This window comes from Salmo salar, chromosome ssa13, assembly GCF_905237065.1.
Source record: "Salmo salar chromosome ssa13, Ssal_v3.1, whole genome shotgun sequence".
In the NCBI taxonomy this organism is placed as follows: domain Eukaryota; kingdom Metazoa; phylum Chordata; class Actinopteri; order Salmoniformes; family Salmonidae; genus Salmo; species Salmo salar.
The window spans coordinates 47,462,888-47,479,683 of NC_059454.1; the positions used below are offsets into that span (position 1 = coordinate 47,462,888).

Sequence of the window (16,796 nt, forward strand, 5' to 3'; positions counted from 1 at the left end):
GTATCCCAGACAGAAGTTGGCAGATCGGCTATACTGACTTCAGACGAGTCCCCTGACACTTGTGGAGGTTGTTGAGCAAAATGGAGAACACCATCGTGTTTGCGAGTCTCATAGACGGGTCATAATAGTTTGTAGGCCAAACTGTTCGGATGCTACAGATGATTTTGTGAGAAGACCAAGATGTCTCATGGTCTGACAAACATCGCTCTAGCGCTGTCACCTTTCACCGCAGATGCAGAAGTGTGACATAGGCGGATGCAGTGGATTGTGATTAAAAGGAAATGCGTGCCCTATACCGACCAATGATGTGCTTTCTGTTTTCTCCACTGTAGTATTATGGTGTGGCATATCTACTTTGATCTGGTGATCGCTGCCCTTGCTTACCCTTGGACTTAGCTTTTGAAATGCATGATTGCTAGAACATAGAGCACAGAGAAGAGTAAACCCACCAGCTTTATCGCCTTCTCTCTCTCTCATACATCTGAATAATTCTCCTCAGAAGGGTTTCACCACCACAACTGATTTCTTTTTCAAGCATGACTTTAGTTCCAGTATGCCACCTGACCCCCATGGAGGTCATGAATGTGGCTGAGAAGACTTTCTATGGTGTTTTGGATTTTGCTTCTTGCCCTTAACCATTTTACATAATCATTTTAGTGGAGTAACCAAGTTTGTTTGAGAAGAATAGTAAAGAATCACACAAAGGAAATGTGTAATTTTACAGGACCATAGATGTCCCACATTAATACATTTGTTTTTGTTCAAATCTTTCTGTGTTCCAGCACTGTATGCTGTTGGGAGGGAAGAAGAGCACAGACTTTCCCCTGGAGGGGCACCTGCTATCACCCATTCAGAGAATCTGCAAGTACCCCCTCTTACTGAAGGTAAGGTCCTGCTGACCCCAAGGAGAATGCAACTCAGTCCTGCCTCCAAGTCAGAGGGGCAGTGTACTTTATGGCCAACTAATATTTCCTATTAGATGTCAAGATATAAAAAAATGGGTCATTCTTTGATTACTTGATTTGAATCTGAAATCAAACAACCCAAACGGTTTGCGCATCCTCAGTCCGGTTTATTTTTGTAGTTTTTACTGTCTAAAGTAAATATTAAATTACGAGAAAGCCAGTTCCACTGCAGTTTTTACATTTGTCCTGGTTAATCAGGGACTGATTTAGACCTGGGACACCAGGTGAGTGCAATTAATTATCAGGTAAAACAGAAAACCAGCAGGCTCTGGACCTCCTAGGGTAAGAGTTCAATACCCCTGCTCTATAACATGCCACCAATCACCACAAGCTTCAGTGCCTACGAGCTTAGACAACATGACCACATGGGCAATTAGCCGCGGTCCTGTGAAATTTGCACATCATGACCAATGATCTATACAGTGGTCATGACCAATCGAGAACAGTTTTTAGTTTTGTCTATGTCACGATCTGGCCATTTGTGATTAAGCCTATAAGCTACATCAATAATAAGGTATTATTTTAACCTCTCTGGGCCAGTGTTACGCTTGCGTCCCACCTACTCAACAGCCAGTGTAATCCCGTGGCGCGATATTCAAATACCTTAGAAATGCTATTACTTCAATTTCTCAAACATATGACTATTTTACACCATTTTAAAGACAAGACTCTCATTAATCTAACCACACTGTCCGATTTCAAAAAGGCTTTACAACGAAAGCTAAACATTAGATTATGTCAGCAGAGTACCAAGCCAGAAATAATCAGACACCCATTTTTCAAGCTAGCATATAATGTCACAAAAAACAAAACCACAGCTAAATGCAGCACTAACCTTTGATGATCTTCATCAGATGACAACCCTAGGACATTATGTTATACAATACATGCATGTTCTGTTCAATCAAGTTCATATTTATATCAAAAAACAGCTTTTTACATTAGCATGTGACTAGCATGTGACTAGCATTCCCACCGAACACTGCCGGTGAATTTACTAAATTACTCATGATAAACGTTCACAAAAAGCATAACAATTATTTTAAGAATTATAGATACAGAACTCCTCTATGCACTCGATATGTCCGATTTTAAAATAGCTTTTCGGTGAAAGCACATTTTGCAATATTCTCAGTAGATAGCCCGGCATCACAGGGCTAGCTATTTAGACACCCAGCAAGTTTAGCAATCAAAGTCAGATTTACTATAAGAAAAATGTTCTTACCTTGGTTGTCTTCGTCAGAATGCACTCCCAGGACTTCTACTTCAATAACAAATGTTGGTTTGGTCCAAAATAATCCACCGTTATATCCAAACAGCGGCGTTTTGTTCGTGCGTTCAAGACACTATCCTAAAGGGTAAATAAGGGTGGCGAGCATGGCACAATTCGTGACAAAGAAATTCTAAATATTCCATTACCGTACTTCGAAGCATGTCAACCGCTGTTTAAAATCAATTTTTATGCAATTTTTCTCATAAAAAAGCGATAATATTCCGACCGGGAATCTGCGTTTAGGTAAACAGACAAAGGAAAAGAAAGCATTCGGTCGACGCGGGCACGCGCCTAAGCCCATAGTACTCTGAGTGGCCACTTGCCAAAAGCGATAAAGTGTTTCAGCCAGAGCCTGCCTCGATATCGTTCAGCTTTTTCCCGGGCTCTGAGAGCCTATGGAAGCCGTAGGAAGTGTCACGTTATTGCACAGATCCTGAGTCTTCAATAAAAAGAGCCAAGATGAAACACTACTTCTCAAACAGGCCACTTCCTGCATGAAATCTTCTCAGGTTTTGGCCTGCCATAGGAGTTCTGTTATACTCACAGACACCATTCAAACAGTTTTAGAAACTTTAGGGTGTTTTCTATCCAAAGCCAATAATTATATGCATATTCTAGTTACTGGGCAGGAGTAGTAACCAGATTAAATCGGGTATGTTTTTTATCCGGCTGTGTCAATACTGCCCCCTAGCTCTAACAGGTTAAGGTGTGAACAATGCTGAATGTGTGTAGACAAAGGAGAGCTCTCCAGTAGGTACCAAAACATTCAAAGGCCCTTTTCTCAAAAGTGAGTTTACAAGTTCAATCAACATTCAAAGCAGAATTACTTTCCCATTGTTCCTCAAAAATGCAGTGTATGATATACCATTTTGTAGCTCTGATTCTCAACTTTTTACTAATGTTTAAAAACAATTTCTAATTTTGCTTCATAAGACCGAATCCAGGTGGTGAGTCACATATACTAGATAATATATGTGTGAAATTTGTTTTGCTTTTGAATGGACCAATATCATGCACCGGTCTCGAAACAGAATAGCTTTATTTATTTATGTATACTCTTGTTGTAAAGAGAAGCAATGTGCTCAATATTAGGAAAGTTGAGAAATAAATATAGTAACCAGATTAACCTGTTATGGCTAGGGGGCAGTATTTTCACGGCTGGATAAAAAACATACCCGATTTAATCTGGTTACCACTCCTTCCCAGTAACTAGAATATGCATATACTTATTACATATGGATAGAAAAACCCTAAAGTTTCTAAAACTGTTTGAATGGTGTCTGTGAGTATAACAGAACTCATTTGGCAGGCAAATACCTGACAAGGTTTCAGGCAGGAAGTGGCCTGTCTGACAAGGTGTCGTTCTTCTTGTCTCTGTTTATTGAAGAGTGAGGATCTTAGCTGTCCCGTGACACTTCCTACGGCTGCCATAGGGTCTCAGAAGGCGGTAAAAAGCTGAATCGTGGCTTTGCAGGCTCTGGCTGAAAAAAAGTAGCGCGTTTGGGTAGTGGCTGGTTACAGTACTGTGAGACTCAGGCTCGTGCCCGCGTCGACCAAAAGCTTTGTTTACTTTCCTCTGTTTAGCTAAAAGGATATTCCCGGTCGGACTATTATCGCTTTTTTACGAGAAAAATGGCATAAAAATGGATTTTAAACAGCGGTTGACATGCTTCGAAGTACGGTAATGGAATATTTAGATTTTTTTTGTCACGAATTGCGCCATGCGCACGACCCTGATTTACCATTTCAGATAGTGTCTGGGACGCACGAACAAAACGCCGCTATTCGGATATAACGATGGATTATTTTGGACCAAACCAACATTTGTTATTGAAGTAGCAGTCCTGGGAGTGCATTCTGACGAAGACAACAAAAGGTAATCAAACTTTTATAATAGTAAACCTGATATTGGTGAGTGCTAAACTTGCCGGGTGTCTAAATAGCTAGCCCGTGATGCCTGGGCTATGTACTTAGAATATTGCAAAATGTGCTTTCACCAAAAAGCTATTTTAAAATCGGACATATCGAGTGCATAGAGGAGTTCTGTATCTATAATTCTTAAAATAATTGTTATGCTTTTTGTGAACGTTTATCGTGAGTAATTTAGTAAATTCTTAGTGAATTCGCCGGAAGTTTGCGGGGGTATGCTAGTTCTGAACGTCACATGCTAATGTAAAAAGCTGGTTTTTGATATAAATATGAACTTGATTGAACAAAACATGCATGTATTGTATAACATAATGTCCTAGGGTTGTCATCTGATGAAGATCATCAAAGGTTAGTGCTGCATTTAGCTGTCTTCTGGGTTTTTGTGACATTATATGCTAGCTTGAAAAATGGGTGTCTGATTATTTCTGGCTTGGTACTCTGCTGACATAATCTAATGTTTTGCTTTCGTTGTAAAGCCTTTTTGAAATCGGACAGTGTGGTTAGATAAAGGAGAGTCTTATCTTTAAAATGCTGTGAAATAGTCATATGTTTGAAAAATTGAAGTTTTTGTATTTTTGAGGAATTTGTAATTCGCGCCACGCCTATCATTGGATATTGGAGCAGGTGTTCCGCTAGCGGAACGTCTAGATGTAAGAGCTTAAATCGGGTACGTTTTTTATCCAGCCGTGTCAATACTGCCCCCTAGCCCTAACAGGTTAAAATGGTGTAAAATAGTCATATGTTTGAAAAATTGAAGTTTTTGCATTTTTGAGGTTTTTGAATAACGCGCCACGGGATTACACTGGCTGTTACGTAGGTGGGACGATTTGGTGCCACCTACCCTAGAGAAGTTAGTTAATTATTCTTTACCTCACGTCAGTCTCGTTCCAAACATTGTAAATCGTTGGTTATCTGCACAAACCCAGCCTAAACTACGAATCATCCATACACCAATTGGCTTAATAATTTATTTACTAACTAGCTAAATAATCACAGAAATGCATAAACAAACAGTAGATATTGGTTACTAACGATGATAGGGAAGATTCCCTAGTGGGCTAAGCCGATATGACGGCTTGCTGGACAAAGGGAAGGGGGTGTGGACTGAGAAAGAGCGGGAAAGAGAAAATAGATCACTACACACAGTGGATAATTATATTAATTGAAATGCTAATCCTTTGCACATGAATGCTCGCTCATTCGGGAATAATTGCAATCAATATATTTACGCTCATATGTTGTTGTTGTCTTCTCTGTTAGAATCATTGGTCCGTCTGCGGGAGAGTCAGTTCATCAGAGAGTCTCTGGTTACTCATGGTGGTTGCTCTATCAGCGGCTCCTAACAGTGTCTGTTGTAATGGATACATCATGCGTCCATTGTTCTTAGAGTAGATGTTTTGTCTGTATTCGCATCCCAGGTTTACATCATTTCTAGCTGCAGACTAATAATTAGTATCTAAGATTTGCTCTTATTCTGTAGGGATCGATAGTCTGAGTTTAACCGTTTCCAGCCGTGTAGCCAATGCTCCACGTGGTATAGTTTTCTAGTTTTGGTACTCAAACCTGTGCCACCTCAGCTTACACCGAGGTATGCGTGGTCTGACGAGGATTTCCTCAGGAGGGGTTTTATTCGTAACAATAGAAAAGGGCGGTTCCATGACGCCAGATCATGTCTGCGCTCACGGGGGCGTAGCCCGCTGACTAGTTCAACTTTACAGGGAATACAATTCTCTAAAAATGTAAAGTTTAACATCACATTATATCACTTCACAAATAGTTTTATCTTTACTCATTCATTTTATACAAGAATTAGATGCAAACACCATACGTGAAAAATGTACACATTCAGAGATATAGTTATGTGTGTTTCCTGTCCTTCACGAGGTCACCAACTGAAACACACTCAACATAACTGTCCCTTCAGTGTCCACGGACCCTTCCCACATTCTCACAAGTGGACATATTGTTTAAAACTCCCATTTTGGGGATTTAGGAGTTTGGCCAAGTGAAATCCCTTGTTCTCTCTGTGGTCTCTCTCTCTGCATGACCAGGGGGAGAGAGTCTCCGCAAGGAATCTATGGCCTGAGATAACAGAACCTGGGTGTAGGAGAGGGTGAGAGAGGGGGAAGCCACAATCTACACCCAGAAAGGGCCACGTCATGACAACGCTTACCTAGACACACTTGTCTAAATTGATGGGTCTTGTGAAAGAAATGCTATAAACCCCAGCCACATCCAGTGGTGGAAAAAGTTCTAAATTGTCATAATTGAGTAAATGTAAAGATACCTTAATAGAAAATGACTGTTGTAAAAGTCACCCAGTAAAATACTACTAGAGTAAAAGTCTAATAGTATTTGGTTGTAAATATACTTAAATTAAGTACAATTACTTTTGATACTTATACTTTTTCTTTTGATACTTATCTCAAATTCCTTATTAAACCAGACGGCCCAATTTTTTTATTTTTTATTGACAGATAGCCAGGGGCACACTCCAACACTCAGACATAATTTACAAACAAAGCATTTGTGTTTAATGAGTCTTCCAGATCAGATCCAGTAGGGATGACCAGGGATGTTCTCTTGATAAGTGTGTGAATTGGACCATTTTCCTGTCAAAATGTAACAAGTACCTTTGGGTGTCAGGGAAAATGAGTGAAAAGGACATTATTTTCTTTCGAAATGTAGTGAAGTAAAGTTGCCAAAAATATAAATAGTAAAGTAATTTATCCCCCCAAAAGTACGTAAGTAGTACTTTAAAGTATTTTAACTGAAGTAGTTTACACCACTGCCAAAATGCCTTCACACCAGTACATTAGCTTACTCTATATACTGTTACACACGCATTTATCACATAGTATTCCATACATAAGTTAAGGCCATGCAACCCGAGTTGAATCCTGAGTGAGGTGCACATGTACAGTACATAATCAGTAACCAGCCAAATGGTTACTTGCAGAGTAGCAATATCAGAAAGTGTCAATATAAATCAAATAATATACAGTATGTACACGAACAATATCAATAACGATATCAGTGACAGACAAGGTAGTTGTATGCATACAATCAGGGATAAAGTGGCTGAGCAGCAGGATAAAAAAAATTGTAGTGCTGATGAGTGGTCCGTCCGAACCACGCATGAACAAGGGAATCTATATTCGGATGGCCTGTTTCTGTCCTGCCCTGCCCTTGACTTTGGTGCAGAACATGTGATATCTATAGCCTTTTTGTTGCAAAACTCCCTGATCTTCTCAAAAAGGTAAGATTGTCTAGCTGTGTCCAGTCCAAGTGGTGCTTGTACAGGCAGACCATCTTTGGGAGGAAGGATGTCAGCTTTGCGCAAACTTGTTCTTCTTTTGGTCACTGCAGTTATACCAATTCGGGTCCACACGTGTTTCCCCAACTCCGTAGTTGGTGAAGAAATGGTGTATGTAGTTGATGACTGCGCTGCTGCCTTTGCTGGATGACATGCCTTCATCAATCAAGTAGTTGACTTGTTGTGGTATTCCTTCACAGCAGACAACAAGCCACACTTGCGAGGAGTTAAAAAGTACACGGGTCCTGGCTGCATAGGGTTAGAAGGATAGTACACCTGTAAACAACAAAATAACATTAGGATAAATTACAATTAATTGTCTCACCCCTGTCAATCTGTCTTTACACAGCTCAGTGAAAGGTATTTGCCTGCCTCCATTTATATATACACTACCGTTCAAAAGTTTGGGGTCACTTAGAAATGTCCTTGTTTTTGAAAGAAAAGCACATTTTTGTTGTCCATTAAAATAACATTAAATTGATCAGAAATACAGTGTAGACATTGTTAATGTTGTAGCTGGAAACTGAAGATTTAAAAAAAAAAACGGAATATCTACATAGGCGTAGAGGCCCATTATCAGCAACCATCAGTCCTGTGTTCCAATGGCACGTTGTGTTAGCTAATCCACATTTATAATTTTAAAAGGCTAATTGATCATTAGAAAACCTTTTTTGCAATTATGTTAGCACAGCGGAAAACTGTCGTGTTGATTAACCTGTCTGGGCTAGGGGGCAGAATTTTCACTGCCGGATAAAAAACGTACCCGATTTAAACTGGTTACTACTCTTTCCCAGAAATGAGAATATGCATATTATTAGTAGATGTGGATATAAAACACTCTGACGTTTCTAAAACTGTTTGAATGGTGTCTGTGAGTATAACAGAACTCATATGGCAGGCAAAAACCTGAGAAAATTCCAAGCAGGAAGTGGCCTGTCTGACAATTTGTAGTTCTTCTTTCTAGTCCCTTTCGAAACTACAGTATCTCTGGGGTTACGTTGCACTTTCTAAGGCTTCCATTGGCTCTCTAAAGCCTTCAGAAAGCGGATTGAGGCGTCTCCTGTCTCTGGGCAGAGTATGGTAGCTCAGTTTGTCAGTGGTCTGCCTGGTGACTAAGAGACTGGGTATGTGCGGTACCGCGACCATGCTGTTTTTTCTTTTCCTCTTTGAATTAAAACACTATTGTCCGGTTCGAATATTATCGCTATTTTACGAGAAAAATACCTTCAAAATTGATTTTAAACAGCGTTTGACATGCTTCTAAGTACGGTAAAGGAACATTTTGATTTTTTTGGTCTCGAAATGCACTCGCGCGTTACCCTTTGGATAGTGACCTGAACACACGAACAAAACGGAGGTATTTGGACATAACTATGGATTATTTTGAACAAAAACAAAATTTATTGTGGAAGTAGCAGTCCTGGGAGTGCATTCTGATGAAGATCAGCAAAGGTAATACCATTTTTCTAATAGTAATTCTGAGTTTAGTGAGCCCCAAAGTTGGCGGGTGTCAAAATAGCTAGCTGTGATGGCTGAGCTATGTAGTCAGAATATTACAAAATGTGCTTTCGCCGAAAAGCTATTTTAAAATCTGACATAGCGATTGCATAAAGGAGTTCTGTATCTATAATTGTTATGTATTTTGTCAACGTTTATGGTGAGTAATTTAGTAAATTCACCGGAAGTTTTGGGTGGGAATGCATGTTCTGAACATCACATGCCGATGTAAAAAGCTGTTTTTGGATATAAATATGAACTTGATTGAACAAAACATGCATGTATTGTATAACATAATGTCCTAGGAGTGTCATCTGATGAAGATCATCAAAGGTTAGTGCTTCATTTAGCTGTGTTTTGGGTTTATGTGACATATGCTTGCTTTGAAAATGGCTGTGTGATTAATTGTGGCTATGTACATTCCTAACATAATCTAATGTTTTGCTTTCGCTGTAAAGCCTTTTTGAAATTGAACAATGTGGTTAGATTAACGAGAATCTTGTCTTTAAAATAGTCGTATGTTTGAAAAATGTGAAATTATTGCATTTTTGAGGTTTTGTATTTCGCGCCACGCTCTTCCACTGGCTGTTGAATAGAGTGGGACGGTGACGTGCCACCTAGCCCATAGAAGTTAAAGAAGCAGTAAAACTGCTCTTCTTTAGTCTCGTTGAGTATATGGAGCATCAGCATTTGTGGGTTTGATTACAGGCTCAAAATGGCCAGAAACAAAGGCCTTTCTTCTGAAACTCGTCAGTCTATTATTGTTCTGAGAAATGAAGGCTATTCCATGCGAGAAATTGAAGATCTCATACAACGCTGTGTACTACTCCCTTCACAGAACAGCGCAAACTGGCTCTAACCAGAATAGAAAGAGTGGGAGGCCCTGGTGCACAACTGAGCAAGAGGACAAGTACATTGTAGTGTCTAGTTTGAGAAACAGACGCCTCACAAGTCCTCAACTGGCAGCTTCATTTTCAGTTATTTTATTTAACTTTATTTAACTAGGCAAGTCAGTTAACCTTTCTGGCGCAGGTGTTCCGCTAGTGACCCTCCTCGACAACATCCGGTGAAATTGCAGAGCGCGAAATTCAAATTACAGAAATAGTAATATTTAACATTCATGAAAATACAAGTGTCATACATCAAAATAAAGCTTAACTTCTTGTTAATCCAGCCACTGTGTCAGATTTCAAAAAGGCTTTACGGCGAAAGCACACCATGCGATTATCTGAGGACAGCGCCCCGCACACAAGCATTAAAAAAAAAATTCAGCCTGGCAGCCTGCGCCATGAAAGTCAGAAATGGCGATAAAATTAAATGCCTTACCTTTGAAGATCTTCTTCTGTTGGCACGCCAAAAGGTCCCAGCTACATCACAAATGGTCCTTTTGTTCGATAAAGTCCTTTATATCCCCAAAAACTCAGTTTAGCTGGCGCGCTTCATTCAATAATCCACCGGTTTCCCTCCTTCAAAATGAATCCCAAACGTTACCAATAAACTTCTCCAAACAAGTCAAACAACGTTTATAATCAAACCTCAGGTACCCTAATACATAAATAAATGATACAATTTAACGATAAAATACATAAATAAACAATACATTTTTTTGGGGGGGGGATGGTTTGTCCTCGGGTTTTCGCCTGCCATATCAGTTCTGTTATACTCAGACATTATTTTAACAGTTTTAGAAACTTTCGAGTGTTTTCAATCCAAATCTACCAATTATATGCATATCCTAGCTTCTGGGCCTGTGTAACAGGCAGTTTACTTTGGGCACGCTTTTCATCCAGATTTCAAAATTCTGCCCCCTAGCCCAAAGTTAAGAACAAATTCTTATTTACAATGACAGCCTAAGAACAGTTATTCCCCTGAACAGATTTTTAGCTTGTCAGCTCAGGGATTAGATCTAGCAACCTTTCAGTTACTGGCCCAACACTCTAACCACTAGGCTACCTGCCACCCCATTAAATAGTACCCACAAACACCAGTCTCAACGTCAACAGTGAAGAGGCGACTCTGGCCTTCTAGGCAGAGTTGCAAAGAAAAAGCCTTATCTCAGACTGGCCAATAAAAATAAAAATTAAGGTGGGCAAAAGAACACAGTCACCGGACAGAGGAACTCTGTCTAGAAGGCTAGCATCCCGGAGTGGCCTTTTCACTGTTGATGTTGAGACTGGCGTTTTGCCGGTACTATTTCATGAAGCTGCCAGTTGAGGACTATTTATGATCTCCATTTTCCACCTCATGGCCAACTTCTCTCTTTTCCAACTTCTACATTCAACTTCCACACCCCATCCTCCAACATTTCCCCAAAACGCTGTCCTTACTTCATCCTATAATCTTACCTTACCTTTGCATCCCCACACCCACCATCAACCCTTTGGTTTTTAACCATCAACCCTTATTGATAAAATTATTCCTAATAATGAGCATGGTGCTTAACAGCCTTGGTGCGCTGGATGATATCTGAAACATTTTCAAATACTGTTTATGTACTGTAGTACTACTGAAGACATTTTGACTCTTTGCCATCATCCCCTTATGGTCTTTATTCCCTACACTCTCTCTCCCCACTAGGAGCTGCTGAAGCGGACGCCCAAGAAGCACGCAGACTACCCTGCGGTGGAGGAGGCCCTGCAGGCCATGAAGGCAGTGTGCTCCAACATCAATGAGACCAAGAGGCAGATGGAGAAATTGGAGGCCCTGGAACAGCTGCAGTCGCACATCGAGGGCTGGGAGGTGAGGGATACTATCCTATTTTAGGATGCACCCTAAAGATCACCATTGATGGAGGGAGGTAGAGCGGATGGGGATGGGAGTGAGGGCAGAGAACAGTGCTCGAAGGTGAGAAAAGGGGGGAGAGAAGTGTACCATAAAGATGAGGGGCGATAGAAGGGTGAGAGGGACATGGAAGGTGAAAAGAGAGAAAGGGGGAAGGAGGTGTAATATAAAATGAGAAGGATGAGAGCGAGAGGGGTGGGAGGTGAAGAGAAAGATTGAGAGGTCTGAGATAAAGATGGATGAGAGTCAGATGAAGATGGATTGAGAGAGGGAGAGAGAAAAGGGCAAGGTTCTCCTTTTATATAGAAATGGGACATGTGACCTGAAAGGGATGGAAAAGGGATGCTCTGAGTTTGGAGATTTGTCATTGGATTTTCCCACTCTCTTTCTAGCTTGATCTCTCACACACGTATACTACACACACACACACACACACACACACACACACACACACACTGTCCACCTCATTGACCCCATCCCCACTCTGTTACGGCTGTGGCGAAAAAGCTTTGGCCAGTTTTCGAGAGTCCACTGAGCACCATTTCATTTTCTGTGACGGTAAAACGCTCCTCCAGCCTCCCAAATCACCAGCGTGCACAGTGCATGGATAGGGCTTGGGAGTGGAATGGGGTGCCCAGTGCGTTTTTCACACATCCCTCACCCTCCACAACAGAGCCCTTGTCTCCTGACTCCCCTTAGCCCCCGAGAGGACAATCCACTCGCTCAAGAGCCAAGGGAAGGCCAACAGGCACCCTGCCCAATGTCACGATGTCATTGCGGTCCCTTCCACAGATCAATGTGTTGTGTTGCTATAGGAATGTGACTGTCGTTTTTTTTCTCCAATGTCTCTAGTTCAATTCTACCTACTGACGTGGGGGCAGCTGGACATCTGTGTTTGGGATTGGTTCTCTCATATCACTTTGCATTGACCCCTAGCAGTATTAGGATGAATGAGTAATGGGACATAGAGTTGCCATCTACTTTCTTCCGGGTCACAGTCCATTCTCATGAAAGGCTCTGCCCTTCCTTGCTCCCTTTAAGCATTCCATCTTTAGCCCATTAGTCCTACTTTCTCCACTCCCCCACGTTCCAGTTTAATGAACTCTCCACTCATAATTGGAATGTAGTAGTGCGGAATCAAGGCCCAGGCGCATTACCGTTGCCCTGATAGACAGACAGCCCCCACTATCCCTCCTTCCCTCCATCCACCACCTGGCTTTCTGCAGTTAAACATGGAATTGGATTGATCGGGCGAAACCTTATCTGTCTGCTAGGCTGGTTGGAATCCATCTGACCTGAAATGGCACCCTTTTCCCTTTTTTTGTGCACTATTCCCTATATCAGGGGTACTCAGATACTATTTGAGAAGGTCCTGTTGCACAAATTTCCTACATGGCAAAGGTCCGGATGGATAATGTAATTTATCATCGTAGTAACAAACCCCCACCTCGCAACCCACGCGACCCGAAACTGTTCACACACCTCTTGTTGGTGGAGAGAACATTTAGCATTTTTAAAGATAATTTCCCACAATTCTGCACATTTTCCTTTGGGAAGAGATTGTTTTCGCTTTTTTAAAGCTCATTTCCTGCAGTTCTACGCATTCTTCCATGTCTTATGTTTGTTTATTTGATACCAGGGGTCGAAGCCCAACCAAGTAAAAAATAAATAAATACATTTTGGAACCTGCTGTCCATATTGACCCCATTCTGGGTACAGATCTGGTCCGCCAGTTGAGTATGGGGGCCCTATATAGTGCACTACTTTCAACCAGGGCCCTTAGGGTGCCATTTCGGACACACCCCCATACATAATTAACGTCACAGCTAAAATCCCATAGGTCAACCTTTGAAAATCCCTTTAGCTTTCTTGTTTACATTTTGTGGTAGTGTATAAGCCTAAAAATACTGCCTTACAAATGTCACATCTAATGACTAAATTGTTATGAATTGACCTAAAGTTCAACCATGTTGTCAAAAAGGTTAATTGGCCACATACCGAGTCATATGAATGCTTTTAGCACATACTGGATGATGTTATCCAGCTTCTAAAGCTACAAAGCTAATCAGAGAGACTTTAATATGTAGCCTGAATGATAATGAATTATGAAACAAGTTGAATCTCTCAATTGAGAATTTGTGAGTGACTTAAAGAAGGACAAGTGATATAGACTGGTATTCAGGCGCGCCTGAAATGCGGTTTGAGAGACACGCCAAGCAAACAGTTTTTCCCGTTTAGTTTGACAAGACTCCTTGTTGGTCGGTTTTCAGCCGTTCAACTTTGACATTGAAAGGCCACCAAGGTTTTGTTTCCTGTGAAAAAGTGAGACTTTGGTTTATGTTTTCCATAATAACAGTGTTTTTCGCACTTAACGTTTTCACACATATCAACAAACGGGAGTGATCATTCTACTGTGGTCCCTGCAGCGTACGCTCAAACCGGTGTGATTAGAATGCTTATTTAGAACGTCCAGCTTCGATTGACACAACAGTCAGCATTGGAGCTGGCCACACAGTTTTTTCACAAAAACATTTTGCACAAACACAGTACTTACAAAGTTATGTCCTGAATGTGACCAGTTTATTTTTGGATGCAATGTTCAGACATTCACAGAAGTAACGACAGCATACACAATCGTCAGAACCGGAAAATGTAGGCTACATTAGTCCTAGTGCTAACTGAGGAAAGATTGACGTAACACAAGCCGTCATATTTAGATAACTCTCAGCTGACAGAAACCACAATATGAATTAGCTAATAGCAATTACTATTTATAATTCGTCACATTACGGGTGAGCTCACCATTGATCAAAATAATTGAGTAAAAAACTTTCTAGAAAACAAAAGTAATCCGACGATGGGCTAGTTTGTGTGCGCTTCCATGTTTTGTTTTTTGTGTCAACCAAAGATAATAAGAGCAGACTAGATGAGTTTGGTCTGTTTGCAATGTGCATGTTAATAAAGGAGGTGTGTCACCTACGATCATTCCCTTCCCTTCATTCACTTCCGGAAGTTTAGACAAAAGATGAGTGAACCATTCCTTCACCTCATTAGAACGTCTTTGGTCAAACAGACGTTTAGGTGATGCTCAGAATGCATTATATAATGTCAACAAACATAGCGCCCCACACAGCTTGCAAATAGCTTAGCATTATCTCATTATAATAAGTACAACCTTCAGAAAATTATTTTACACACACCATAGGTGTCCAATACAATCTATGCAAGAATCAGAAGGCATTATTTGTCACCAGTACTTGAAAACATGAATAAAACTGTAAATACATTATGCTCCATGCATTCAGTTGAAGTCGGAAGTTTACATACACCTTAGCCAAATACATTTAAACTCAGTTTTTCACAATTCCTAACATTTAATCCCAGTAAAAATTCCCAGTCTTAGGTCAGTTTGGATCACGACTTTATTTTAAGAATGTGAAATGTCAGAATACTAGTAGAGAGAGTGATTTATTTCAGCTTTTATTTCTTTCATCACATTCCCAGTGGGTCAGAAATGTACATACACTCAATTAGTATTTGGTAGCATTGCCTTTAAATTGTTTAACTTGGGTCAAACGTTTCCGGTAGCCTTCCACAAGCTTCCCACAATAAGTTGGGTTAATTTTGGCCCATTTCTCCTGACAGAGCTGGTGTAACTGAGTCAGGTTTGTGGGCCTCCTTGCTCGCACATGCTTTTTCAGTTCTGCCCACAAACTTTCTATAGGTTTGAGGTCAGGGCTATGTGATGCCACTCAAATACCTTGACTTTGTTGTCCTTAAGCCATTTTGCCACAACTTTGGAAGTATGCCTGGGGTCATTGTCCATTTGGAAGACCCATTTGCGACCAAGCTTTAACTTCCTGACTGATGTCTTGAGATGTTGCTTCAATATATCCACATAATTGTCCATCCTCATGATGCCATCTATGTTGTGAAGTGCACCAGTCCCTCCTGCAGCAAAGCACCCCCACAACATGATGCTGCCACCCCCGTGCTTCCGGGTTGGGATGGTGTTCTTCAGCTTGCAAGTGTCGTGTCTTTGGCTATGCCGGATTAAGTTATATGACATGCTAACTTATAAAATGATTTCTCTGTAATTAATATTACCTGATTAAGCTAATCATGTAAATGTAATTAACTAGAAAGTCGGGGCACCACGGAAGAACGTTTATAGAGCTGTTATCTTCCGAATAAACTCTTAAAATACTTAGTAATATTTTACCTCGATAGCAGTCAATATTAACCCTTGTCTTATTTTCAGTCTCATAATGAAAGTTGTAAATTCTTGGCTATCTTCACGAACCCTGGCTAACAAGTTGAATCAGCAATACAAAATTGGGTTTAATTATTTATTTACTAAATACCTAACTAATCACACAGAATTACAAATACACAGAATACAATGATGTCATACAGAAAACGTCCTGGTGGACGGAACCTGTATGAAAGCTAGTTACACAAAGGAAAGGGGTTGGGCTTGAATGAAAGAGCGGGAAGATTTAGGAACACAGAAACAGCAGCTATGCTATCGTAAATACATTATCTTATGCATTCTAAATTACCGCCCATTTGGAAAAGGAAAATGCAATAAATATTTACTCTGAGCTGCGCTTCGGTAGATTGGTCGTAGATGCTGGCCGGGTTGGCCAACAGATCTCCCTGTTTTCGGAAGAATGTCAATGGTGGTCCATTGGATACGTGGGGGTATCTTCGTCTGGTTGTTAGACTGGATCCGTCGTCCGTCCTTTCCTAACCCACGTTAGCAGCGGCCGCTGCTAACTCAACGGCTAGGAATTAGCACTTCTGTAGTGAATAAGCTCAAAGTTCATACCAGTTCATACCAGAGCTCACGCCGAGGTTGGCTTAGTTCTGTACTTGACATGTGTGTCCTTCTAACGTAGAGGCTGCAGACCTCCCGTACTGGAACCCCCGTGGTTATCTTTTCGTCAAAGGATTATATAGTGGAGAGGGGGAGGGAGGTGTTTCATCGTTTATAACCCCTGTCTCTTCACAGGGTTGGGCCACTGATCGAGCA

The 16,796-nt window shown here is 40.9% G+C and overlaps 1 protein-coding gene across 2 annotated transcripts in view; it reads left to right on the forward strand.

Moving 5' to 3' along the window:
* Positions 1–16,796, forward strand: part of LOC106566945 (phosphatidylinositol 3,4,5-trisphosphate-dependent Rac exchanger 1 protein) — a 148,805-nt gene that overhangs the window by 39,939 nt on the left and 92,070 nt on the right. For both annotated transcript variants that reach the window (XM_014135621.2, XM_014135623.2), the window contains 2 exons: positions 783–884; positions 11,558–11,719. In XM_014135621.2, the coding sequence (XP_013991096.2) occupies positions 783–884; positions 11,558–11,719 (264 nt within the window). The remainder of the gene's footprint in view (positions 1–782; positions 885–11,557; positions 11,720–16,796) is intronic.